General features: G+C 55.2%; 1 protein-coding gene and 1 pseudogene across 1 annotated transcript in view; one reads left to right on the top strand and one right to left on the bottom strand.

Moving 5' to 3' along the window:
- Adap1 (ArfGAP with dual PH domains 1) overlaps nt 1–9305 on the bottom strand; it is a 50452-nt gene extending 41147 nt beyond the window's left edge. The window contains 2 exon segments of the mRNA XM_028855997.1: nt 9210–9269; nt 9272–9305. Of these exon segments, the coding sequence (XP_028711830.1) occupies nt 9210–9269; nt 9272–9290 (79 nt within the window). The 5' untranslated portion in view covers nt 9291–9305.
- A 10256-nt stretch (nt 9306–19561) lies between these two features.
- Nucleotides 19562–19660, top strand: LOC114682232 (annotated as a pseudogene).
- Nucleotides 19661–21785: the final 2125 nt, after the last annotated feature.

Raw genomic sequence — 21785 nt, 5'->3', positions numbered from 1 at the left:
GAAATCCCCTCGGCACTGACCTTGTACTCTAGGGCTTGCGAAGATTCCGCCCAAGGAAAGCCTTGTAGGCGAACAAGATGGCCTAGAGCCAGCCAGGTGGGTCAGGTGCGTTCCTGACTCCAGCATGCGCTTTGGCCTGCCCTGTGCTCTGTGCCAGTCACGTTTGCCCTGTACCCTGCTATGAAAGGCAGAAGGGCTCCTAGGCTGGCAGTCCCTGGCGCTCTCCAAGCCCTTCCAATCCGCCACAGGGCCTTGCCCCAGCCTTGGAAGCTTCCCAACTGCTAGTTTTGTGATCAGGTCTCATGATGTAGCCCAAGCTGGATTTGAACTCAGGATGCTCTTGCCTCCCTAATGGTGAGATTTCAGGGGTGAGCCACACCTGGCTTTGAGGCTGGTGTGTGTGTGTGTGTGTGTGTGTGTGTGTGTGTGTGTGTGTGTGTGTGTGTGTGTGCACAGTCCAGAGGAGGACATTGACTAACCTACTGCTCCCTTGAGACAGGGTCTCTCACTAAGCCTGCAGCTAGGCTGGCAGCCAGCAAACTCCAGCACTCCTCCTGTTTCTGCCCACCCCCAATACACACACACACACACACACACAACACACACACACACACACACACCAAACTAGGGTTACAAGTATAGGAAGCCATGTTCAGCTTTGTACACCGGTGCTGGGATTTGAACCCAGGCCCTTAGGCTTGTGCAACAAGCTCTGTTACCCATCAAGCCATTGCCCCAGGCTGAGGCTATGTTTTAAAATGTCTTGACCATTGTAGGTGACCTTGGGTAACACAACCCTGGAAGCCACCAATATAGAAGTGGACTCCAGCCAGCCAGCACCCTACCCAGCTCTGAACTCACCAGCACCGAGGGGTGTCTCCTGGACAGCCGAGTGTGTATACCAAGTCAACTCTCGATTAACCACGTCCCAGCTACCCGCACCTCAGTGCCTCGGTTACTCACTGTCTGCCACCTGCACACCCACCAGAACAAAAGGCTCACCAGAATTTGGGCCACTGAAGGCCACCATGGCCTGGATGGGTGCCTTAGCCCTCCAGGGTGGGCTTGTGAGTAGAGCAAAGGTCAGGTTGAAACCTGTGCACAGACCAAAACTGGCTAGGTTCCTCAGGAAAGCCGGCCAGGGCCCCCTCAGGCCCTCCAGGTGCTCCCTACATGGTCCTGGCTCCGTCCAGATGCACTTTCCCCACGGGAGATAACAACACCTCACTAAGTCTCAATGCTTCTGTCTGGAGCACTTCTTAGCCACTCAGGATCCCAGAATTCTCTGCCCAGTGGCATGGAGACTGTTAGAGGGCCTGTGTCATCTCAGAACAAGTCACAAAAGTGCCCTGGGACAAGAGTGGCCACAGATGTGGAACAGTGAGCCCAAGACCACCAGTGAGAGGCTAAGTCCTCAGCACCCACCAACGCCCCAGCTGCTCAGTGCTCACTCCAGCTGGGGCCACCACTCTGGCTGCCCAAGGCCATCCTCCTCCTACTCTGCTTTCCCCCTCCTGGCTCCCTAAGGCCACACACCCTCCCCCTGCCCTTCCTCCTCTGGTCCCTTCAAGGTGACTCAGGCCCTCGGTGTGCTTCCGGGAGCAGCTCTCAGGCACCCGAGCAGGTCAGGCGTGTTCTGGGGCTGAGCCAGGTGGGACAGGTGTGCCCCCTTGGCCAAGTCCTAGGCGGCGGGGGGGTGGGGGTGGGGGTGGAGCAGTGGACCCTATCAGTGGAATGTGGCGCTGGCAGAGGCCCCGTGGCTCAGCTTTAGAGACCTTTGCTCTTCCAAAGGCTGATGCGTAGCTGAGATCCTGGCCAGATAGCCCGGCAGCTACCCGGGCCTGAGGCGGGTGGGCAGCTCAAAGCTAGAGGACAGGAACCTCTCAAGAGAGATAGAATCCAAGGTTCTCAGGAGGTGGGACATATGCACAGCTGCCCCCCAGCAATCCGCCTGCCTGGAGGTCCTTTTTCCTGGACTTCCATCAGCTGTTGTGTTTGTTTGTTTTGTTTTTCCTAGCCCACTGGGATGGGAGGGAGCACCCAGAGAGAAATGGTTGCCTGTAGACGCTGCAGATTCCCAAAGCGAAGCTGTGCTTCTTAGATAGTTGGTGCTCAGTCAGCTTCGGGGCCCTGGACGCTGGAGGGGCTCAGGCTCTCCCCTAGGCAAGGTCCCTACCCCTACCCACGAGTGGAGCACCCCTGCCCATGTACCCCCCCTCCCATTCAGATAAGGAGACAGTGCCCTGACACCTCTCCTTGGGGGTGGCTGTCAGCCTCTTCCGCCTTCGACATCTCCCTCTGTCCCCACTACCACAGCCGCTCGGGCTCCCTGGTCTGCACCTCGGCTGCTCTCCTGGATGCTAACCTATTTTAAGAGCTGGCTGGCAGCGATGACTCTGTAAGAGACGGGGTTTAAACACCACTGCATTCTCATGTAATCGGGTAATTTGGTCACATAGGGATTGCGCTGGGAGGGGTTTTAAAAAGGAGAAAGAGGTATTTACATGCCAAGGCTGCCCCAGCTCTGCCTCTCCTCAGAGGCACACCCAACCCCACCTACGCATCCCAACACCCTCCCCACAACCTGAGTGGAAGCTCTACCCTCCAACACCATCCAACTCAGTCACTCTCAGATTATTTATTGATTTCGGGGGGATTATTTAGTTGATTGATTGATTGATTGTGTGTGTGTGTGTGTGTGTGTGTGTGAGAGAGAGAGAGAGAGAGAGAGAGAGAGAGAGAGAGAGAGAGAGAGAGGTTCTCACTCACTATGTAGCTCTAGCTGTCCTGGAACTCACTATGTAGACCAGGCTGGCCTCAAACTCACAGAGATCTGCTTGCTTCTTTCTGCCTCCCAAGTGCTGGGATGAAAGGCTTGAGCCACTACGCCCTGCTGATTTTATTTCTGAGACAAGGTCTCACATTGTAACTCACACTGGCCTCAAACTCATGGCAATCCAGCTGCCTCACACACCCTGAGGGTTGGGATACAGGCACACATCACTCCACCTGGGTTCTTGGATGCATCCCGTCTGCAACATCAGCTGATGACCCTGCTACACAGTCAAAAGCTGTGACATATCTTGGTTGCTGGGCTTTGTGGCCCCCACTTCCCCAGGTAAAGCCAAGCCCACATACCTGGCCTTCTGGCTTCTCCGACTCAGAATCCTGAATGCAGAGTAGAACTCACAGCTAAATCCTAGCCTTCTTTTTATTTATTGGGAGACAGTCTCACTACCTCATTACGTTGTTTAGGTTGGCCATGAACTTGTTCTGAAGCCTCACTGCTTAGGATTGAATCTGTGATCCTCCTGTTTCAGCTTTTCAAGTATCTAGGATTATCGGCCTCTGACACCAACTACATACCACATATCAGGTCAGTTTGTGCCCTACCCACCTCTCTTGTAGGCTGTGCCCTCCCTGTGACCATGACTTCCTGACCCCAAATTCAAGCCCCTGGCGTCCTCTGTAACCATGGCAATGCTTGAGCCAAGCACCTCCTGGGAGCACCTGGATTCTCCCTATAGGTGGGATGCTCCCAGATCCATGAATCAGTGCTCAATGGGGGATCCTTTCAAAGGCCATCTTTAAGAGCTGAACATCATCGTGCAGACCTGTCACCCCAGTGCTCAGAAGACTAAAGCAGAATCATGGCAAGCTCCAGGCCAGCCAGAGCTAGTGAGACCCTGTCTCCAAAATCAAAGCAGGCCTGAGGCCATCGCTCGGTTGGTAGAGGGCTTGCCCACCATGCACAAGGCCCTAGCTAGGTTCCATCCCCAGCACCGCATTAAACAAGGATGGAGGGTGCATGCCTGCAATCCCAGCACTCAGGAGGGCGGTGGAGGCAGAAGGATGAGAAGTTCAAGGTCACTCTGAGCTACACAATGAGTTCCAAGCCAGCCTGAGCTACCTGAGACCTTGTCTATAAATAAATAAATGCAAGGCCAGTGAGATGGCTCAGAGGTGTTGGCGCCTACGGACAAACTTGATCGGAACTTGATCCCCACGACTCACATGGCAGAAAACAGAACCAACTCCTGCACGTTGTCCTCTGATCTCCACATGTGTGCTGTGACATGCAAACACACACACACACACACACACACACACACACACACACACACAAAATAAATAAGAGTAATAAAAAAAGTGTAATGCAGGTGGTCATTAAACCTGGACAAGCGGGGAGGTGGTAGTGTAAGTCTTCAATCCCAGCACTCGGGAGGCAGAGGCAGGTGCATCTCCCTGAGTTCAAGGTCAGCCTGGTCTACAAAGTGAGTTCTAGGACAGCTAGAGCTGATACACAGAGAAACCCTGTTTCGAAAAGCCAAAAACAAAAACAAACAAAAAGATCAAAAAACAAAACAAAACAAAAACAAAAACCCTAGATGATTCTACATCTCTGCACTGCTGTTCCAGAGCCTTCTATACACCCAGCTTGCCTTTTTCTTGTTCCTCTACCTCTCCAAACCAGATCAGGCGCCTCCACCAGCTAATGCAGTGGTGTTCTCCCTAACTTCTTATGTTGGATAATATCAGGGTGTTGGGTCCCCCTACTCCCTGCCAACTATGTGGCAGTGACAGTCCACCACCAGTGAGCTCCCGCTGCCAACTCCACCCACAGCACCCTGTGCCCGCCTGCCTACCTCGGTCTCCCCACCCTGGGTACCGCACATATGCACAGAGCCAGGGAGAAACTGATCACAGCCTCCATCACAGAAAGCCTCAGCTCCCGGTCTCTATGAACAGCACACGCCTCCCACACCCACAGTCACACTTCTCACGCCTTCTCGCCACGATGTACCAGGCCACCCTCTGCCACCCTCAGACAACCTTCCTGCCTGGTGCCAAGTAAGAACTTAGAAAATGACCCTACATCTCAAGTTGTCGGTGGCCTAAGAGTCAGGGGCCTAGGTTTGAAAGATGGTGTCATCCACATTCGAGATGCATGTGGGCCTGATATCACAGTGCCTGCATGCAGAGTGAAGCCTGTATGCCTTGTGGCTGGCCTAGCAAGCCAAGGAGTCCACTCTGGGTAACCCCAACCAATAGGCACAACTGGGTATACTTCAGAGATGGAGGGCAGAGGGACACTGCTTAGGAGGGGAGGCTGGCCAGAGGTAGAACAGAGAGACAGGCCTCTAGTCCTCCATCCTAAGTGTGGACTGGTTCCCAGCACTGTCCCACAGTGGGCGGGCCTGAGAAGCCCACACCGGGAGACAGTGGTTCTTTAGCAGGTGGTTGGCTAAGCATGATATGGGTACCACAGTGTAGACCACTAGTCTGCTGTAAGAAAGATGATGTTCTGACACCTGCTCCAACATGGATGGACCTTGCGACCACACAACCAAGTGAATCAAACCAGACCCCAACCAGACAGATGGGGTGTGAGTCTGCTCAGAGAAGGGTCCTGGCACATCAGAGTCCTTGAGAAATCAAGAAATGGTGGATCTCAGAAACAGGGAGGTGGAGGGACAGTTAGTGTGTAATGTGTAAGAGAGTTTGTTTGGGAAGATGAGAATGTCTTGATAGGGGATGGTGGTGATAGGTGCACAGAACCGCGAGTGTGCTTACTGCCTCCAACTGAACGTTAACATAGTTAACACACACACACACACACACACACACCAAGTAGGCCTGATAGCACATGCCTATAATCTCAGATACTTGGGAAAATGAGCCAGGACACTGAAAATTCAAGGCAAGCAAATTTGTGGCCAGGCCAGGTAACTCAGTGAACTGTCTGAAAACAAAAAGTTTAAAGAAAGGGTTATGGGTGTAGTTTAGTGATCGGGCCCTTGCCTAGAGAGCCCCAGTCAGTGGCCAGGCTAGAGCACCTGCCTAGAATTCCAGTGAGGGGCTGGGGTGTGGCTCAGTGGTAGAGCCCCTGCCTAGAATCCTCCAGTGAGGGGCTGGGTGTGGCTCAGTGGTAGAGCACCTGCCTAGAATCCCCCAGTGAGGGGCTGGGTGGTGTGGCTCAGATGGTGGTAGAGCCCCTGCCTAGAATCCTCCAGTGAGGGGCTGGGGTGTGGCTCAGTGGTAGAGCACCTGCCTAGAATCCCCCAGTGAGGGGCTGGGGTGTGGCTCAGTGGTAGAGCACCTGCCTAGAGTCCCCCAGTGAGGGGCTGGGGTGTGGTTCAGTGGTAGAGCACCTGTCTAGAATCCCCCAGTGAGGGGCTGGGGTGTGGCTCAGTGGTAGAGCACCTGTCTAGAATCCCCCAGTTAGGGGTTGGGGTGTGGCTCAGTGGTAGAACCCCTGCCTAGCATCCCCAGGGCCCTGGATTCCATCTGCAATACTACATAGGAAAAAAAGAAAAAGAAAAGAGAAAACAAACCCTGCTGGGACACTACTCTAGACACAGCATGGTCTGCTAGACCCAGTTCTCAGCCCTGGACACCCCCCATGCTGTGAGTGTGCGCATGCGCACACACACACACACACACACACACACACACACACACACACAGGGACCCTCTCTTAACCTGAGCCATATTCTGAAACCTTCTGTACTGGAGGCTGGACCAAAAGCAGTTTCTGAATGCCCCCCAAAGCCTCCAGGTGTAACGGGGAGCCCATGCTCTGAGCCCAGCCCTTGCTTCAGGCCTGGCCCTAAGTCATTCTCACCCAGCCTGTGTCTGGGACCTCCAGAAGCTTGGCTCTGCAGCCGCAGGGGCAGTGGCCAGCAGCAGCTCCTGACCTACCTAGTCAGATGTAAGCACTTCCTTCATCTCCCTCATCCCCCCAGAGTGGCAGCTCAGGGCCGCTGGGAGTCCAGGTTTGCCCGGCATCAAAGCAAGAGTGAGTGGTTCTAAAACCTTCCGAGCCGTCCAGTGGCCAGATGCTCGCAGAGAGAAACTGCCCCGTTCATGGACGGCTTGGGGACACACCAAGCTCGTTCTCCCCCCCCCCCCCACAGCCCTTGACAGGACGGAGATACCAATAGAGTCCTGCAGGGAAAAGGGCCATGCCCCGCCAACAGCCCCTGTAGCCGGGGTGAGGAAGTGTCTGTGGTGGGGGTGGACGGACCCCAGGTTCAAGATACAGACTGGAGTGAGCTTCAGCGGGTGTTGCCACGTCCCTCAATTCTCCACCTGTCTCCCTCCCAGGCCTCCCACAGTCATGTGAGGACGGCTCAAGCCCCGCCCCCCCCAGATCCCCCAGGCCTGGTGGTTAGAGGTGACCTGGGCCTGCTATGATGTTCTGTTGTCCAGGGAAGATGTCATTACTCCTCAGGCTCCCTTGGTCCCACCCGTGTGGTCAAGAAGAGCCACGAGCCAGTCCACATGACAACATGGGACACACATGTGTCCCCACCCCCAACCCCCCCTGCAACAAGGCCACCACAAGACAGGAGACTCCAGAACCCCACAGCATCGAAGAACATAGGAAGACTAATCCCCAACTCCCCACTGAGCATCAGAGGCCCGTGTGTTTTGGGGGCATGCCATAGGGGTCATGGTGCAGGCAGTGGCTGGGCCCCGGGTCTAGGTAAAGATGGGAGATTTGCATAGACCGTGTGGGCGGGCCCAGACTGGGCATCAAGAAACCCGGTCAGCCTTGTGGACGGACACCTAAGACAGTTCAAGTTGTTGAGGCCTTGGTTTCCCTGGCTGTAAAATGGAAACAAGCCTCATACTTTGTCTGCCTCACAGGTAGCAAGCTGCTGTTATAGGCCAAGTCTGAAAATGGGTGGCTTGGCCTACAGCCAGCAAGAACTGTGCCCTCCGAGGGCAGCAGCTGCAGCAGTCAGGACGCTGCCTAGATGAATGGCGTAGGGTAGTTCTCACGAGGGGTTCAGGAATCCCCTTCTTCCCGCTGTCAGGCCAGAAGATCTAAGAGTGTCTAGAAAGTAGCCGTGTGTTCTGAGAAGCTGCTCCTGGGCTAGGTAGCCAAAAACTATGGGGGCAGGCCAGCTCCCCTCTCCCGGGGTTCACCCCAGTCCGGGTTGGAAGACAAGCAACCCATCAGCCTTCCTAACCAGGGACTCCAGCACAGCAGCCAGCTTTCCTGAACAAGTTGAAAGACAGGCCTGCGAGAGGGAGGCTCCACCCCGCGCCCGGCCAGCTGGCAACAGTACCACAGAACACCAGGGAGCCACCACCCCACTGCACCATCGGCAGGACCCTGCGGTGCCTCGGGAGACCGGGAAAGGGCTACTTCGTCTCGCCCAGCTTCCCGTTGAAGCTTGGTCCATGTCTACTCTCAGGGACACCAGAGCCCCTGGGGTCGCAGGCAGGACTACGGACTAGCCCATTCCCAGGCTGGGGCTGGCACTTCTCGGCCCAGCGGCGGGGGCGGGGGCGGGGGCGGGGGAGTTGGGGGGGGGGAGGTCCTATTTACAATCTGTGGACCTTTAGCCAGCGTGATGTCTCCTAGGAGACCCGGTAGGTATGTTCTGAGAGACTCAGGCTAGGGTCCCCTATATCCCTGAAATGTCTTGCAGGTCTCTCCCCACCTGCATACTCAGAGAGGATGAGCCTGGGGATGCCAGCTCTAGGCGACTGCCCCCTAGTCAGAGAACTCAGCCCTTTCTCCATAGCCAGTCCTGAGCCCCCGTGTTCTGGCAGATACAAGTCCCTCCAAACCAGGGCGACCAAGGGACAAAGTCTGGAAGATGCCAGGCAGATGTGCCTGCGGCTCCCACCCGTCGTCCCCCACTGTCCTGGTCCCAGAGAAGCTAGGTGTAGAAAGCCATAGGCACATGGCCAGCCTGTCCTCAGAAGGGCCACCCAAGGCTCGGCTTCCTCCCTCAGCCTTGAGCCGGTACAAGACGGTGGCCCCAGGAAGGGATGCCATGACGTCACCTCCAGGTAGCTGGGAACCAGGTGGACCCCACACTCCTCGGAAGACACCCTGGGTTCACTGGCCGCTTTCCTTGCAAGCCAGCCGCCCCCAATGATTTCCTCTTTTTTTTTTTTTCATGAGACGCCGAGGTTTCGCAAGGCTGGGGAGGGGAGGCGGCCGCGGGTGACAGCGTGACACGCAGCCCGGCGGGGGAGGGGAGGCGGCGGTACCGGTCGCGCAGAGCCCACGAGGTGCCCTCCGGATGCTGCGCCCCGCCACCGCCGGTCCCGGCCGCCGGCAGGTGCACCCGGGCCGCACCCCCCCCCAGCCCGGACCCCAGCGTGCGGCTCGTCCCGGTCCCCCGCGCCCCCACGCAGTCCCGTCCACCCGGCCGCACCCGCGCCTCCGCCCGTCCCGCACCTACCCGGGGCTCCGCAGTCAGCGCAGCGCGCGTTCCCCGGCCGCGTCAGCAGCTCCAGCAGCGCCGGCGCCGCTCCCCGGCCATGGCTGCGCGGCCACCGCGCCGTCCCGAGCGCGCCCGCCCGACTAGGGCCCCGCGCCGCGCGCCCGCCGCCCGCCCTGCGCCATCGCCGCCGCTCAGCCCGCGCGCCGGCCCCGATCGTGTCTCCGCGCGGGGCCGCCCTGAGCGGAGCTGCGCGCGCGGGGACCGGGGCGCAACGCACGGCGCGCTCGGGACCGCACGGCCCGCGGGCGGCCCCCAGTGGCGCGGTCAGGGAGCGGCCGCTTCCGAGAGCCGGGCCTCACCCGGTCCACCTAGGGCGGGGTCGCGGGGACCCGGCCGAACGCCGCCGAAGAATGGACCACCCCACGCGCAAGCCGTGCCCGTCGGGTTGAAGCCGAGGACGTGGGGAGCTCAGGCCAGCCCTGCCTAGGAATGGCAAACTCCAGTGCTCAAAGGATTGGAGGGCTCCACCCTCACACGTGTCCAACCAAGTCCCATACCCTCATCCCCAAGAGATAGGACAGGAGCTGGCCACACCCCTCCTGATCTCCAGCAGGCTCCCTTCCAGGGCTGTGTGTCTGCTTCTCCGCTGGCCCTGGCATTTCTTTTCAAATTCCATTTTCTCCCTCAATTATAAATGCAATAACAGTCGTTTAGAAGCCAGTTGCCACACCCCGCTGAAAAATGAAAGCCTTCCCCGCAAAGCCCCCTGAGAGTCCGAGGACCCCTCCGCACCTTCCAGCCGCCTTCGGACACCCCACCCTCGGTCCCTAATCCTGTGGGCCTACCACAGCTGGGGTATGGGTTGCCCCGAGTGTCCCCCACTGTGGGAGCCCACAAAAGCTTCCTAGTGAGAGCTGAGCTTGCTTTACACAGCAGGGCCGCACGAGTAGATAGTCACCAGGTGTCTGGGATGGTCTGCACTTGGCTGTGCTGCGGTGGGAGGTGGGGGGTCTTTTGCTCCACCCCTTGGCATTCCTTTAAAAGCCCTTTAGTAGCGACAGAAGGGGCTGGTGGGTTTGGATCCAGGCCCTCCCGAGCTATCCTGTGTTTCCAACTGTCTATAAATTTCTACCTAAATCTCTTTCTTATCCCTCACTCCTCAAGAGTCCCCGAGGTAAGTAAATGTGGGAGCTGGTCCCCCACAACCCACCCCCAAAAGGATCCTATGTTAAGGGCGCAGTCCCCAGGCTGGCGCTATAGCGTGGCTCTGGGACCTTTAAAGAGGTGAGGCCTAGCGGGGAGGTGGTCGTGCCTACCTTGGCCACAATCGAGGTCAGGGCTACAGCTCGAGTCTCAGGACAGCCAAGGCTACACAGAGAAACTCTGGCTAGAAAAACAAAGCGAACAAACAAAAAGGGGTGAGGCCTACTAGGAGGGACTTAGGTCATCGGGACCCCAGCCTCTTCCCCCTTCCAGGGGTTGGAGGTGGGTGGGAGGGTGAGCAGTTTTGTCCCGCCACATGTGTCCGTCATGATGCACTACCGCACATTGTCTTTCTGAGTGTCTAGCTGCATGTCGTGGATGGTTGCAATGCTGACAGACCCCATCAGCCGGCCCTCTGCCGCGAGGCTGTGTTGTATAATCGGCCAGTGGCATCTGTCCCTCGCGCCCCGGCTGCCACCCCACCGCAGAACTTGCCTTGCGATCTGAGGACAGAACGTGCAACCGGCCCCGGTGCCCATTTCGGAGGTCACGAGGCTCTGCAGTCTCGCTCGTTACCAGATCTAATGTCTTTCTCTTGCAGCTCACTGGAGCCTGGGTAGGGGCAGGTGGCATGTCCACCTCTGGGCCTTTTGCCAGGTTCCAGACCTGGCACACAGCAGGAGCTTGGAGAATGTGAACTACAAAGACAGACTGATGGGGGCTGGGGGTGTGGCTCCGTGGATAGGGAGCTAACCACCATGCTGGAAGCCCTGGATCCAGGCCCCAGCACCACAGAAACCAGGCGTGCTGACGGATGCCTCTGATCTCAGTGTGGGACCAGCAGTTCAAGGTCATCCGTCTCCAAAACACATTGAGTTTGGGGCCAGCCTGGGCTAAGTGAGACCCAGTCCTAAAAAATTAATTAATTAATTAATTAATTAATTAATTAATTAAAATGAAGACAAAAAATAGACTGATATTAACAGCTCTGCCCCAAGCCTTAGAGAAAACACCCACACAGATGTGTTCTCATTCAGTTTTCACTGTTGTTTGTTTTTGAGAAAAAGATCTCTCTAGTAGTCCAATTGGCCTCACACTCACAGCAATCCTCCTGCCACTGGCTCTTGAGGGCTCAAATAACAAGCGGGGTGGGGGCAGGGGGGGCACTCTTAAGCCCTATGCTTTCTTATCCAATCCTCATTTTCTAGTCAGGGGAACCTAGGCACACAACAGCCCGTGTATTCACGACAGGATTGGAATAAGGGTAACCCTAGGAAACAGAGGGACACAGACCCAAACCCCCTGGAGAGAATAAATTTGCCCTCTGGAGAGAGAAGCCACAGCGAGGCTTCGGAAGCCGCACAGGTAGCCAGCAAACGAGGTTCCGCACGGCGAGAAGCACCCACTGCCTGATGGCAGCCCTCTGGGTGTGACCTGACCGTCACCATCTTGACACACACGGAGCAGCTATGATAGCCTGCACCAGAATGACCAGCGGCAAGCACTCTTTGGTCTGTCCACGAGACTCTGGCCACTGCTCCCTCCTGCCCCAGCTGCATGGGGTCTTGGGGTGCCAGGCTGTATATGAGGTGGAAGGTTGACTTGGGGTGGGGACTGTATCTACGCAGTTTTCTGAGAATTGTCACCCATGCTGGGGTATGGAGGTGTTTGGTGAAACAAATGCCAGTGAAGGGCCTGTTGTCTTATAAATGACCCTGATAAACACACCGCTTCACCATGCCATACTCAGGCAGACTTTTCTTTGGTCTATCTCAGCTCCCTCTACCCTCTGGGGCAGATGTGCGTGCATGCGTGCGTGCGTTTCCCTGGGGAAAGTCATTCCATACCCATGGATTAAGGAGGCAAGAGAGAGGATAAGAGAACAAGGCTTATGGAGTGGACAGACCCTGGATATCAGCTGCTAGGCCAAGACCTTCATTGGCTTCTTGGCCAGCAGGTTCAGAAGGGCACAGGCCTGCTGTGGATCCTCGCTAGCTGTGGTCGGCCAGGACAACGGAAGCAGCTCTCACAGAGAACCCTGAGGGAGCCAGGCTGACCTTGCTCCCTTGCTGGGGCCAGACCAAGGCCTGTCAAGGGCAGCAGGGCCCCAACCATCACCCCACGGTCTCATGTTCACGCTGCCTGCCAGCAAAGATGATTTGCTCATCTGAGCTCTCTTCCGTTCTGCCTTTCCCGTGCCCAGCTCTGCTGTCTAGGCCTACACTGGACTTCCCAGCCCCAATGCCCTAGCACTTCCCAGGCCTGAGGCCAGACATCTGCCTCTGTGGAACGAACACACAGCCACCCTGGGCAGGGAGTGCCTCAGACAGGGCTTGCCTCCTGCAGCACCCTGTGAGTACAGGAATTTGCGCGCACAGTAGGTCCGCAAGCAGCTGCCCATCAGGAGCTCAGCAGCTGGGAGCTGAGCCCAGAGCCCTTGGAGAAGCTCAGAGCGACTGTTCCAGGGCCATAGCGGCTCTCTAAGCACCAGTGATAGGCGTATCCCTCCCCGCCCGCCACCGGTGCCCTGCTGGAGAAGATTACTTTAAGGTGTGTTATTGTTGCTTATGTTGCATTTGTTTAACTCTGTGAAGCTGTGTTACTGGGCCTGTCTGAAACATCTGATGATCTAATCAAGAGCTGAACAGTCAATAGTGAGGCAGGAGAGAGAAACAGGCAGCGCTGGCTGGCAGGCAGAGAATATATAGAAGGAGAGATCTGGGTAAGAGAGGAATCTAGGAGCCAGAGAAGGAGGAGTCCAGGGGCCAGCCACCCAGCTACACAGCCAGCCACGGAGTAAGTAAGATTTACAGAAGGAAGAGAATGGGAAAAGCCCAGAGGCAAAAGGTAGACGGGATAATTTAAGCTAAGGAAAGCCGGCTAGAAACTAAGCCAAGCTAAGGCCGGGTATTCATAAATAAGACTAAGCCTCCCTGTGTGATATATTTGGGAGCTGGGTGGTGGGCCCCCCAAAAAAGAGTAAAAAACCAAACAACAGTGTCCTGAAACTCCGACTGCCTAGGAGATGCCCCCCCCCCAGGTGCAAAGACTTGGGCAGCCCAGCCTGCTGGTGGCTGTCCTTGCTCTGAGGAAAAGAGAGGCAAGCCCTGTGTCCTGTAGTTTCCTTTCTTATCACAAACGGACATTTTGCTAACAGGATTTCTGAGACCACAAAGCAAGAATTGATAGGGGCCACGAAGCAGCCAGGGGGTGGTAGAATGCCTGGTTCCTATTTGTCTGTGTGTGTGGTGTATGCATGTCTGTACATGTGTGTGTCTGTACATGTGTGTGTCTGTGCATGCGTGTGCACGTATATGGAGGCCAGAGGTTGATCTTGGGTGACTTCCTCTATTACTCTCCACCTTATTTGGGGAGACAGGTCTCTCACAGAACCTGGAAATTACCAATTCAGACAGGTTGGCTGGCCAGCAAGCTCTAGGGATCCTCCTACCTCTACCTCCCCAGTGTTGGGGTTATAGACACGTGTTACTACCACCCAAATTTTGACATGAGTTTGGGGATCCATGCTCAGGTCTTCATGCAGGCACCTTACTGTAGCCACCTTCTCCGCTTGACTTTTTTTTTTTTGATTTTTCGAGACAAGGTTTCTCTGTGTAGCTTTGTGCCTTTCCTGGAACTCGCTTTGGAGTCCAGGCTGGCCTCGAACTCACAGAGATCTGCCTGCCTCTGCCTCCCTAGTGCTGGGATTAAAGGCGTGAGCCACTACCGCCTGGCCTTTTTTTTTTTTTTTTTTTTTTTTTTTTTTTTTTTAAAGACTTTAAGCTGGCCCGTGGTGACGCACACCTTTAATGCCAGCACTCGGGAGGCAGAGGCAGGCGGATCTCTGAATTCAAGGCCAGCCTGGTCTACAGAGTGAGTTCCAGGACAGTCAGGGCTACACAGAGAAACTGCCTTAAGGAAAAAAAAAAAAAGGGGGGGGGAACATGTGCGCACAGATTTGGAAGACCATTGGGCAAAGATGGATAAAGATCAGGGAATGTGTCTGCCAACTAAGGATAGCCAGACTGCCAGCAGCACTGGAGGAACAGCTGAAAAAGACTACATGGACTGAGCGGAACCGCCCTGATGGTTGCTTAGCTGTAGCCACGTAGCCTCCCCAGAGACTGGGCAGCCACCTTGACCTTGGCGTTCTTGCAGTTTCTCAAAAATCCAGCGACCCCTAGTCAGGTAGGGCAGGGGCAGTGGGCCTGTAGCTGCTGCCCTGCGTGGCCCGTCCTCTTCCCTCTCCTCACCCTGTACTGAGTCACTTGCCTGGACCTTCTGCCCACAGGGATGGGCGTCCGCGGGCCAAGAGAGAGGAAGGCAAAAGAGGCGGGGCAACCCTGGGGGCGGGGCTATAGGCGATGCTCGCTCCTGGCCAGAGGAAGCTGGTCAGCTTGGGAGTTTCACCCAGGTGCCTCTCAGCTTGACCGGCCTTGCCCTGTCCCAGGACCCGTCCTCTGCCTCTGCTTTTCCCTTCTCTCTTTCCAGATCTGTAGGCTCATAGACACTCCAGTTATTAGCCGGGTACCTGCTGAGGGCCCAGCCTCTGCTGGAGACCTAATTGTGATACCTCCGCCCTCCAGGGGGCAGCATGGAACATGCTAGCCAAGGGGCTGGAGCTGCACCCTGAGTCCGTGGGGGACCCCCTGGGCCTAAAGCTACAGGGTCCTGGGGGAGGGGTGCTGAACGGGTCCTACTGTCCAATGCCCTGGTCCTGTGTGCCTGGGAACAGGACCCCATCCCTTGTAGTGAGCTCCACCCCGCCCCCAATGCACCCCTGCTTCCCTCAAGGGTGGCCTTGCCAGGGCACAGTCATCCTGACAAATAGGATCTGATATATTCTTTTAAAAAATCTTTTTTAGTTAGTATACAGAGTGATGGGTTTCTTTTGTTTTAAAACTTGGTCTCGTGTAGCCCAGGTTGGCCTAAAATGCATTTGGCTTTGTTTGTTTTGAGACACGGTCTCCTCTATCTCAGACGGGCCTTTAATTCTCTGGGTACCCAAGGGTGACCTTCAACTCCTGCCTTTCCTGCCTCCCCCTCTGCAATGCTGGGGTTACAGGTGCCTGCCACCACACCTGGTTTATGTGACAGTGGGGATTGTACCCAGGACTTCATGCAAGTTAACCCAGCCCCAGACCAGCTGAGCTACAGCCCAGCCCCGATGGCTTTGGGAGTCCCACGCATGCCTAGCCTTGTACTTCTCAAATTCACCCATCAGCCACACCTCTCCTTGAGAACCAATTTATTCATTTAATAATTTATTTATTTTTATTTTATGTGCATTGGTGTTTTGCCTGCATGTCTGTCTGTCTGTCTGAGGATCCCCTGGAACTGGAGTTACAGTTGTGAGCTGCCGTGTGGGTGCTGGGAATTGAACCCAGGTCCTCTGGAAGAGCAGTCAGTGCTCTTAACCGCTGAGCCATCTCTCCAGCCCCGAAAACCAATTTATTTTAATCTATCTGCCCCAACCCATCCCAGAGTGTGTGTGTGGGGGAACCAGCTGATTTTCCAGGAGACCTTCACCGCGGTTTCTCAGGTGGGTCGGAGCCCGAGGGCTCTTCCGGGATCTCACTGTGTGCTCTCAGAAAGAAGCTGGGACCGGGACGAGGGAAGCAGGGTGTGGCGTCCACTCTCGCTCCTGACAGGCACCTCCCCCACAGGGTCGAGTGCAGGTGATGAAGGATACGAGGCTGGGATGTGGGAGCGAGGGGTACTCGGGGCTTCCAGGACAGCCCCTGTTTGAAGCCCCGGGGAGGCTCCCCGAAGCAGCTCTGGCTGCCACTGCCACATCAGCCAGCGCAGCCCCGCCCCACCCCCACAGACAGCATTCTGTTGTTCTCACAACGGAAACAGAAAAATCAAATGGAAAGATGATCCGCAGCAAGGAGTGTTTCCAAGGAGTCCTGCTCAGGGGAGCCTTAAAGGAGACAGCGAACGCGTTCCTGAGAACCAGGCACAGGGCGTGATTCCCCCACATCCCGGGGGCCAAGCCCAAGGACTTCTGATGCCGGACAGGAGTGGGAAGCACCCCCCCCCCGACGGGGATCAAGCTGGCTTGGGCACCATGTCCAGGAGAGGGAAGCCCTTTGGAGTCTCCGGGAGGATAACAGAAGGAACCTGGGGATGGGGATAGGGGGGCATGGCAGCAATGAATGCTAGGGTTCACTTAGTGCACTGGAGGGAATTTTAGAATTATTCTTTCAGGCTTAGAATGTAGCCTAGTTCAGAAGAGCGCTCGCTTAGCATGCAGGAAGCTCAAGACATCGCCCCAGCACTGCATAAAGCCGGCATGGGGGGTGGGGTGGGATGGGGGAAGATCCTTGTAATCCCAGTACTGGAGAGATAGGAGGATCGGGAGTTCAAGGTCATCCTCAGATACATAGCAAGTTTGACCAGTCTGGGCTACATGAGACCCTGTCTCAAAAATCAACAATAAAAAGTATTCTTGCTTAGATGCCAGACGAGACGTGTGGAGAGGATGCCTCATAGGGAGCAGCTACAAGATTGACAGGTAGACAAAGGCAATGAGGGCTGAGTATGTACCCCCTAAAATGTCCTTCCCGCCCTAGTCCAGCAGTGGGAGGGAACCTCTTGTAGCCCTCATAGAAACAAGGAATGAAGGGTCTCAGGGGCTGGGGTACACCCCTGTCTGGGACAGGCTCCTGACAAGATGCCAGGCGACCCTCTCCTCCTCCTGGCCCCGGCAGTAACTGCCTCTGAGCAGCGGGTTTTAAGGTCTCTTGCAAACTGGCTCAGCCTCAAGGAAAAAGTTGAAGAACCAAAGGCGTTGTCCTCCAGGTGACCCTCTAGAGTGTGGCAATGCCACCATTGGCCAGCAGGGGGAGACAAAACACAGCGTTTCCTTTCTCCAGGTGCCCCCACCGCAGGCAGAGAGGACAGTTTTCCAAATGTGGCTTCCTCTGTGCCTGAGATATATATGGGGGGAGGGGGGGGCAGAAGGGGTTGGAGAGAGGTGAGACAGTGTCTCTCTCTATGTAGCCCTGGCTAGCACTGCCACTGTATCCCAGGTGTCCTGTGCCTCCCACAGCCTCAGCCCTACAGCTGCCCAGGGTGGGGCATGAGGTTTCTCTTCCCGCCCTAGCCCTGGCCTCCAGGGGGTGATCGTGTGCCTGGCTGCTCCCCCTCCACTCTTATCTCGGCTGCTTGCTCCGCACTGCCCTCCTGGCTAGACTGGGCCCCTGCTCCTTTGTCCTTTGGACTGGGGTGGAGACAGGCTTCTCTCTCTGGTACAAAAGAGGGTGGGTACAGGGCCCAGGGAGGGAGAGGTAGGGTAAACCCAGCCTGGCCAGGTCACCAGCCCGAGGCCTGGTGAGGGAAGATGTTCTTAAAGGGTCCAGTGGAAGCTGGAGGCTGCTTCAGTGGAAACGCTTAGGCCTGGTTCTTCAGACCCAGACGGGAGAGGAAACTTCAGCGAGACGTTGTTCCACCCAGAAAGGGCACAGTTGGGCCTCAGGCATGGGCAAGAACCTTCTTTTACTCCTCAGTCTGCACGGGGACATTGGCATCTGGCTAGAAAATTACACATCGCAGCTCAACACTGGCCTTGAGATACCTATGAGCAGGGACACAGGTTCACACCATGGTGGCCAGCGGCCTGGAGCAGTAGGGGTGCATCTCTTCCCTGAGTGGAGTCATGTCCTCACAGCTGTATCCCCACCTCTTTCTCTGGCTAGGTTCACAGGCTTGTATGTGGTGAGTGTGGTTTTGTGTGGTCAAGTTCTGTGATGGCTGCTGGCATGTTGGGTTTGCTGCCATGTGCCAGTCCTGGGCTCCCCCGAAGACAGACGTAGGACTCACCCGTGGCAGGCAAGGTGATGCTTGCCCTCATGGTGTTATTTGCTGCTGTAGACTCCATGGGCCACTGGCTGAGTCATCAGAGGACACTGGGGAGGCTGACAGGAGGCTGACAAGCCGGTGTGTGTGTGTGTGTGTGTGTGTGTGTGTGTGTGTGTGTGTGTGTGTAGCAGATCATCTGTGGCTGCCTGCTCCGTGGTGGCTGGCTCTGGGTATGTGGGCCAGCTGAGGATGGTGGGAAGCAGGATCAGACCAGATTAGCTTCTGGATCCCTGGAGCACATGCTACCCACAACTCCCCTCAGCCCATTGGACCCCATATCCTCCATCCTTCTGCAAAAACGGTGGCCACCGTGGGTTCCTAGTATCTCAGCCATCTCTCAGGGCTCTCCGGGTACAATTTCATGATGTTTGATGTTCGTCTTCCCTGAAGAAATTAAGCGGAAGGTGACATTTGCCCAGGCTACCAGCAGGGGGGGGCTTGGCGGAGGTTCCTGCCCCAGGCACCTCCACTTGATAACACTGGGCGAGCACAGAGCTGTGAAATTTGATTTCACTCCTCCAGAACAGAACAGAGGTGTGCGATTTCATTCCCGGGATTATGACAAAGCCACTTGTTCGGTGGCTTCACAGAAACTTCTTTAATGTTTCTGGCAATAATAAAATCCCGAGTTCTCACCGGTGCCGGCGTTCATCTCACCAAGAGGTTGCATTTGAGCGCAAGGCCGGGGGTTCACACCTAACCATAGATGGGGGCTTGTCTTCCAGAGCAGGAGGGAAGCCGGAGAGGACAAAGAGCAAGCCTTGTGGGCTGGTCCAGCCCTAGTCTTTGACCCCAGAAGAAGGTCATACACATTTACCCAAGGTGCCTCTTCAAATCCAAGGCCACTTCTGTGGGAGCCCACAAAGGTTCCCTAGTGAGATCAGAGCTTGCTTTACACAGCAGGGCTGCATTAGTGGATGGCTTGACCACATGCACGGTCACCAGGTGTCTGGGATGCTCTGCACTTGGCTGTGCTGGGGGAGGTCTTTTGCCCCACCCCTTGGCATTCCTTTAAAAAGCCCTTTAGTAGAGGCAGAGGGGCTGGTGGGTTTGGACCCAGGCCCTCCTGAGGCTAGCCTGGGTTTTCTGTCTTTCCTCTCATCGTCTAGGATCTCCTTCTAGCTAATATTTCTCATCTCTCCCTGCTCAGGAGTACCCCGGGGAGTAAGAGGGAGCTGGTCTCCCTCATACCTCCGGCTGGATGTGGTAGCACGGGCCTGTGATCCCTGGACTCTGGAGCCAGGAGTTCAAGGCTAGCGTCGGCTGTGAGATGCTGTCTCAATTTTTAAAATTGAAGAGTCTACTTGCTTCATCAGCATATACACTAAACTTGGAAAGACACTGAGATTAGCATGCGCCTGCACAAGGATGAAATGCAAATCTGTGAAGTGTTCTATATTTGTGTGTGTGGCATATGGGAGCTTGTGTATGGGTGGTTCACAATGTGGAGGCCGGAGGAGGACATCGGCTGTCCTTCCCCGTCACTCCTCCTTATTTTCTTGAGACAGGGTCTCTCTCTGAGTCTGGAGCAAGACTAGTGGCTTGAAAGTCCCAGTGATGCACCTCACAGTGCTGGAGTTACAGGTGCAGGTGTGGCTACACCTGGCACTTTACATTGGTGCTGCGGATTTGAACTCAGATCCTTGTTTACACAATAGGCATTCTCTACCCACTGAACCATCTTCCAGCACTAAACGTTCCTTTTAGAAGGAAAAGAGAAAGAGAGAAAGAGAAAAAAGGCAAGTAGCAGTGGTACATGCCTTTAATCCCAGCACTCAGGAGGCAGAGGCAGGAGGCTCTCTATGAATTTAAGGCCACCCAGATCTACATAGTAAATTCTAGGCCAGCCAGAGTTACGTAGTGAGGCCCTGTCTCAAAAAAAAAAAAAAAAAAAAAAAAAAAAAATCCATCAAGCTGGGCAGTGGTGGCTCATGCCTTTAATCCCCAGCACTAGGGGACTGAGGCAGGAGGATCCCTATGAGTTTGAAGCCAGCCTAGTCTACAAAGCGAGTTCCAGGACAGCCAGAGCTGTTACGCAGAGAAACCTGTCTCAAAAACAAACAAAACAAAACAGAAAACAACCATCTGATGAATAAATCAATAAAATAAAGAAGGGTTGGGGTGATAACTCAGTGGGCCAAGTGCTTGTCACACAGGCATGAGAATCTGAGTTCCATCCCCAGATCCTGTAAAAAGTAGGTATGGTGGTACACAGTTGTAATCCTAGTGCAGGGAGGCGGGGCAGGTGGAACCCCGGGGCTTGCCAGCCATCTAGCTTATTAGTGAGTTCCAGGTCAGGAAGAGCCCTGTCTGAAAACAACCAAGGTGGATGGCTGCTGAGGCATCACACCCGTGCTGACCTCCGGCCTCTGCATACACATGCATGCATAAAGACATGCACATACCCATGCATAGAGAAGAAACCAGACAGTGATGCCGGGCCCCCCCTCCCCGCCACCACCAAAGTACCTATGATGTCAGGAGACAAAGCTGCCCCCTCCAGGCAATAAACAGCTCTAAGGTGACTTCAGGCTAGCCCTCAATGTTCAGGGAGCCTTGTGGAGAACTGGCCGGCTCATACTGTATCCACCCACTACCACCACCACCACCACCACCACCACCACACACACACACCACCAGGAGAAATGATCAGCTTGGATGGTATTCACAGGGGATGAGAAATTACAACCGGCCTGTGATTTACAGAGGATATAAAAATACTACTCAACACAGTGAGTTCCTTTTGAGTAAGGATTTTATAGTTTCTATAAAAATGATGCACGCTTGTTATAAAATATAATCATGAGAATTCCAGGAAGGAAGCAAGTATCCTCCAGTTCCAGCCCTCAAAGCCTTCGATGTTGCTATGCGGGTTCCCGACATCTCGGTGGAGATGGATGGACAGGGGAGCCGTCACGGATGGAGCCACCATGACATGTTTAATCTCGGCTGCCCTTGACTGTTAAGTACATGGCTGCTCATTTGGTCATTTGCCAGCAAGATGCACCAAAGGCTTGGGAAAAAGGACAGAACTCTGAATGCCGCAGGTATGGCAATTCATACCTGCAATTCCAGCACGTGGGAGACTGAAGCAGAGTTCAAGGCCAGCCTCGGCTACAAAGTGAGAGCCTCTCTCAAATAAACAAAACAAAAAAGGCCGAGGAGATGGCTCAATCATCAGGGTGCTTGCCATGCAGGCGTAAGGACCTGAGTTGGATCCCAGCACCCTTACTACAACAAAACAAACAAAAACCTGGGCATGTTTGCACGTAACTCTAGACCTGTGGGGGCTGGAGACAGGGGGATCACTGGGACTTGCTGTCCACCAATTTAGTCTTTTAGTGAAAGACTGTCTCAAGAGAGGAAGGTGGAGACTAATAGAGCAAGAGACCTGATATCTTCCTCTGGCCTCTGCATACATGAATACACACACACACACACACACACACACACACACACACACACACACACACACACGAGGATGTAAGGAGCAACACCTTTTGTCGTCCTGACTTTCACTTGAACCCG

The sequence above is a fragment of the Peromyscus leucopus genome, chromosome 23, assembly GCF_004664715.2.
Source record: "Peromyscus leucopus breed LL Stock chromosome 23, UCI_PerLeu_2.1, whole genome shotgun sequence".
NCBI lineage: Eukaryota > Metazoa > Chordata > Mammalia > Rodentia > Cricetidae > Peromyscus > Peromyscus leucopus.
Note: the sequence above shows the minus strand (reverse complement) of the source record. Positions and strands in the feature narration are given on the sequence as shown.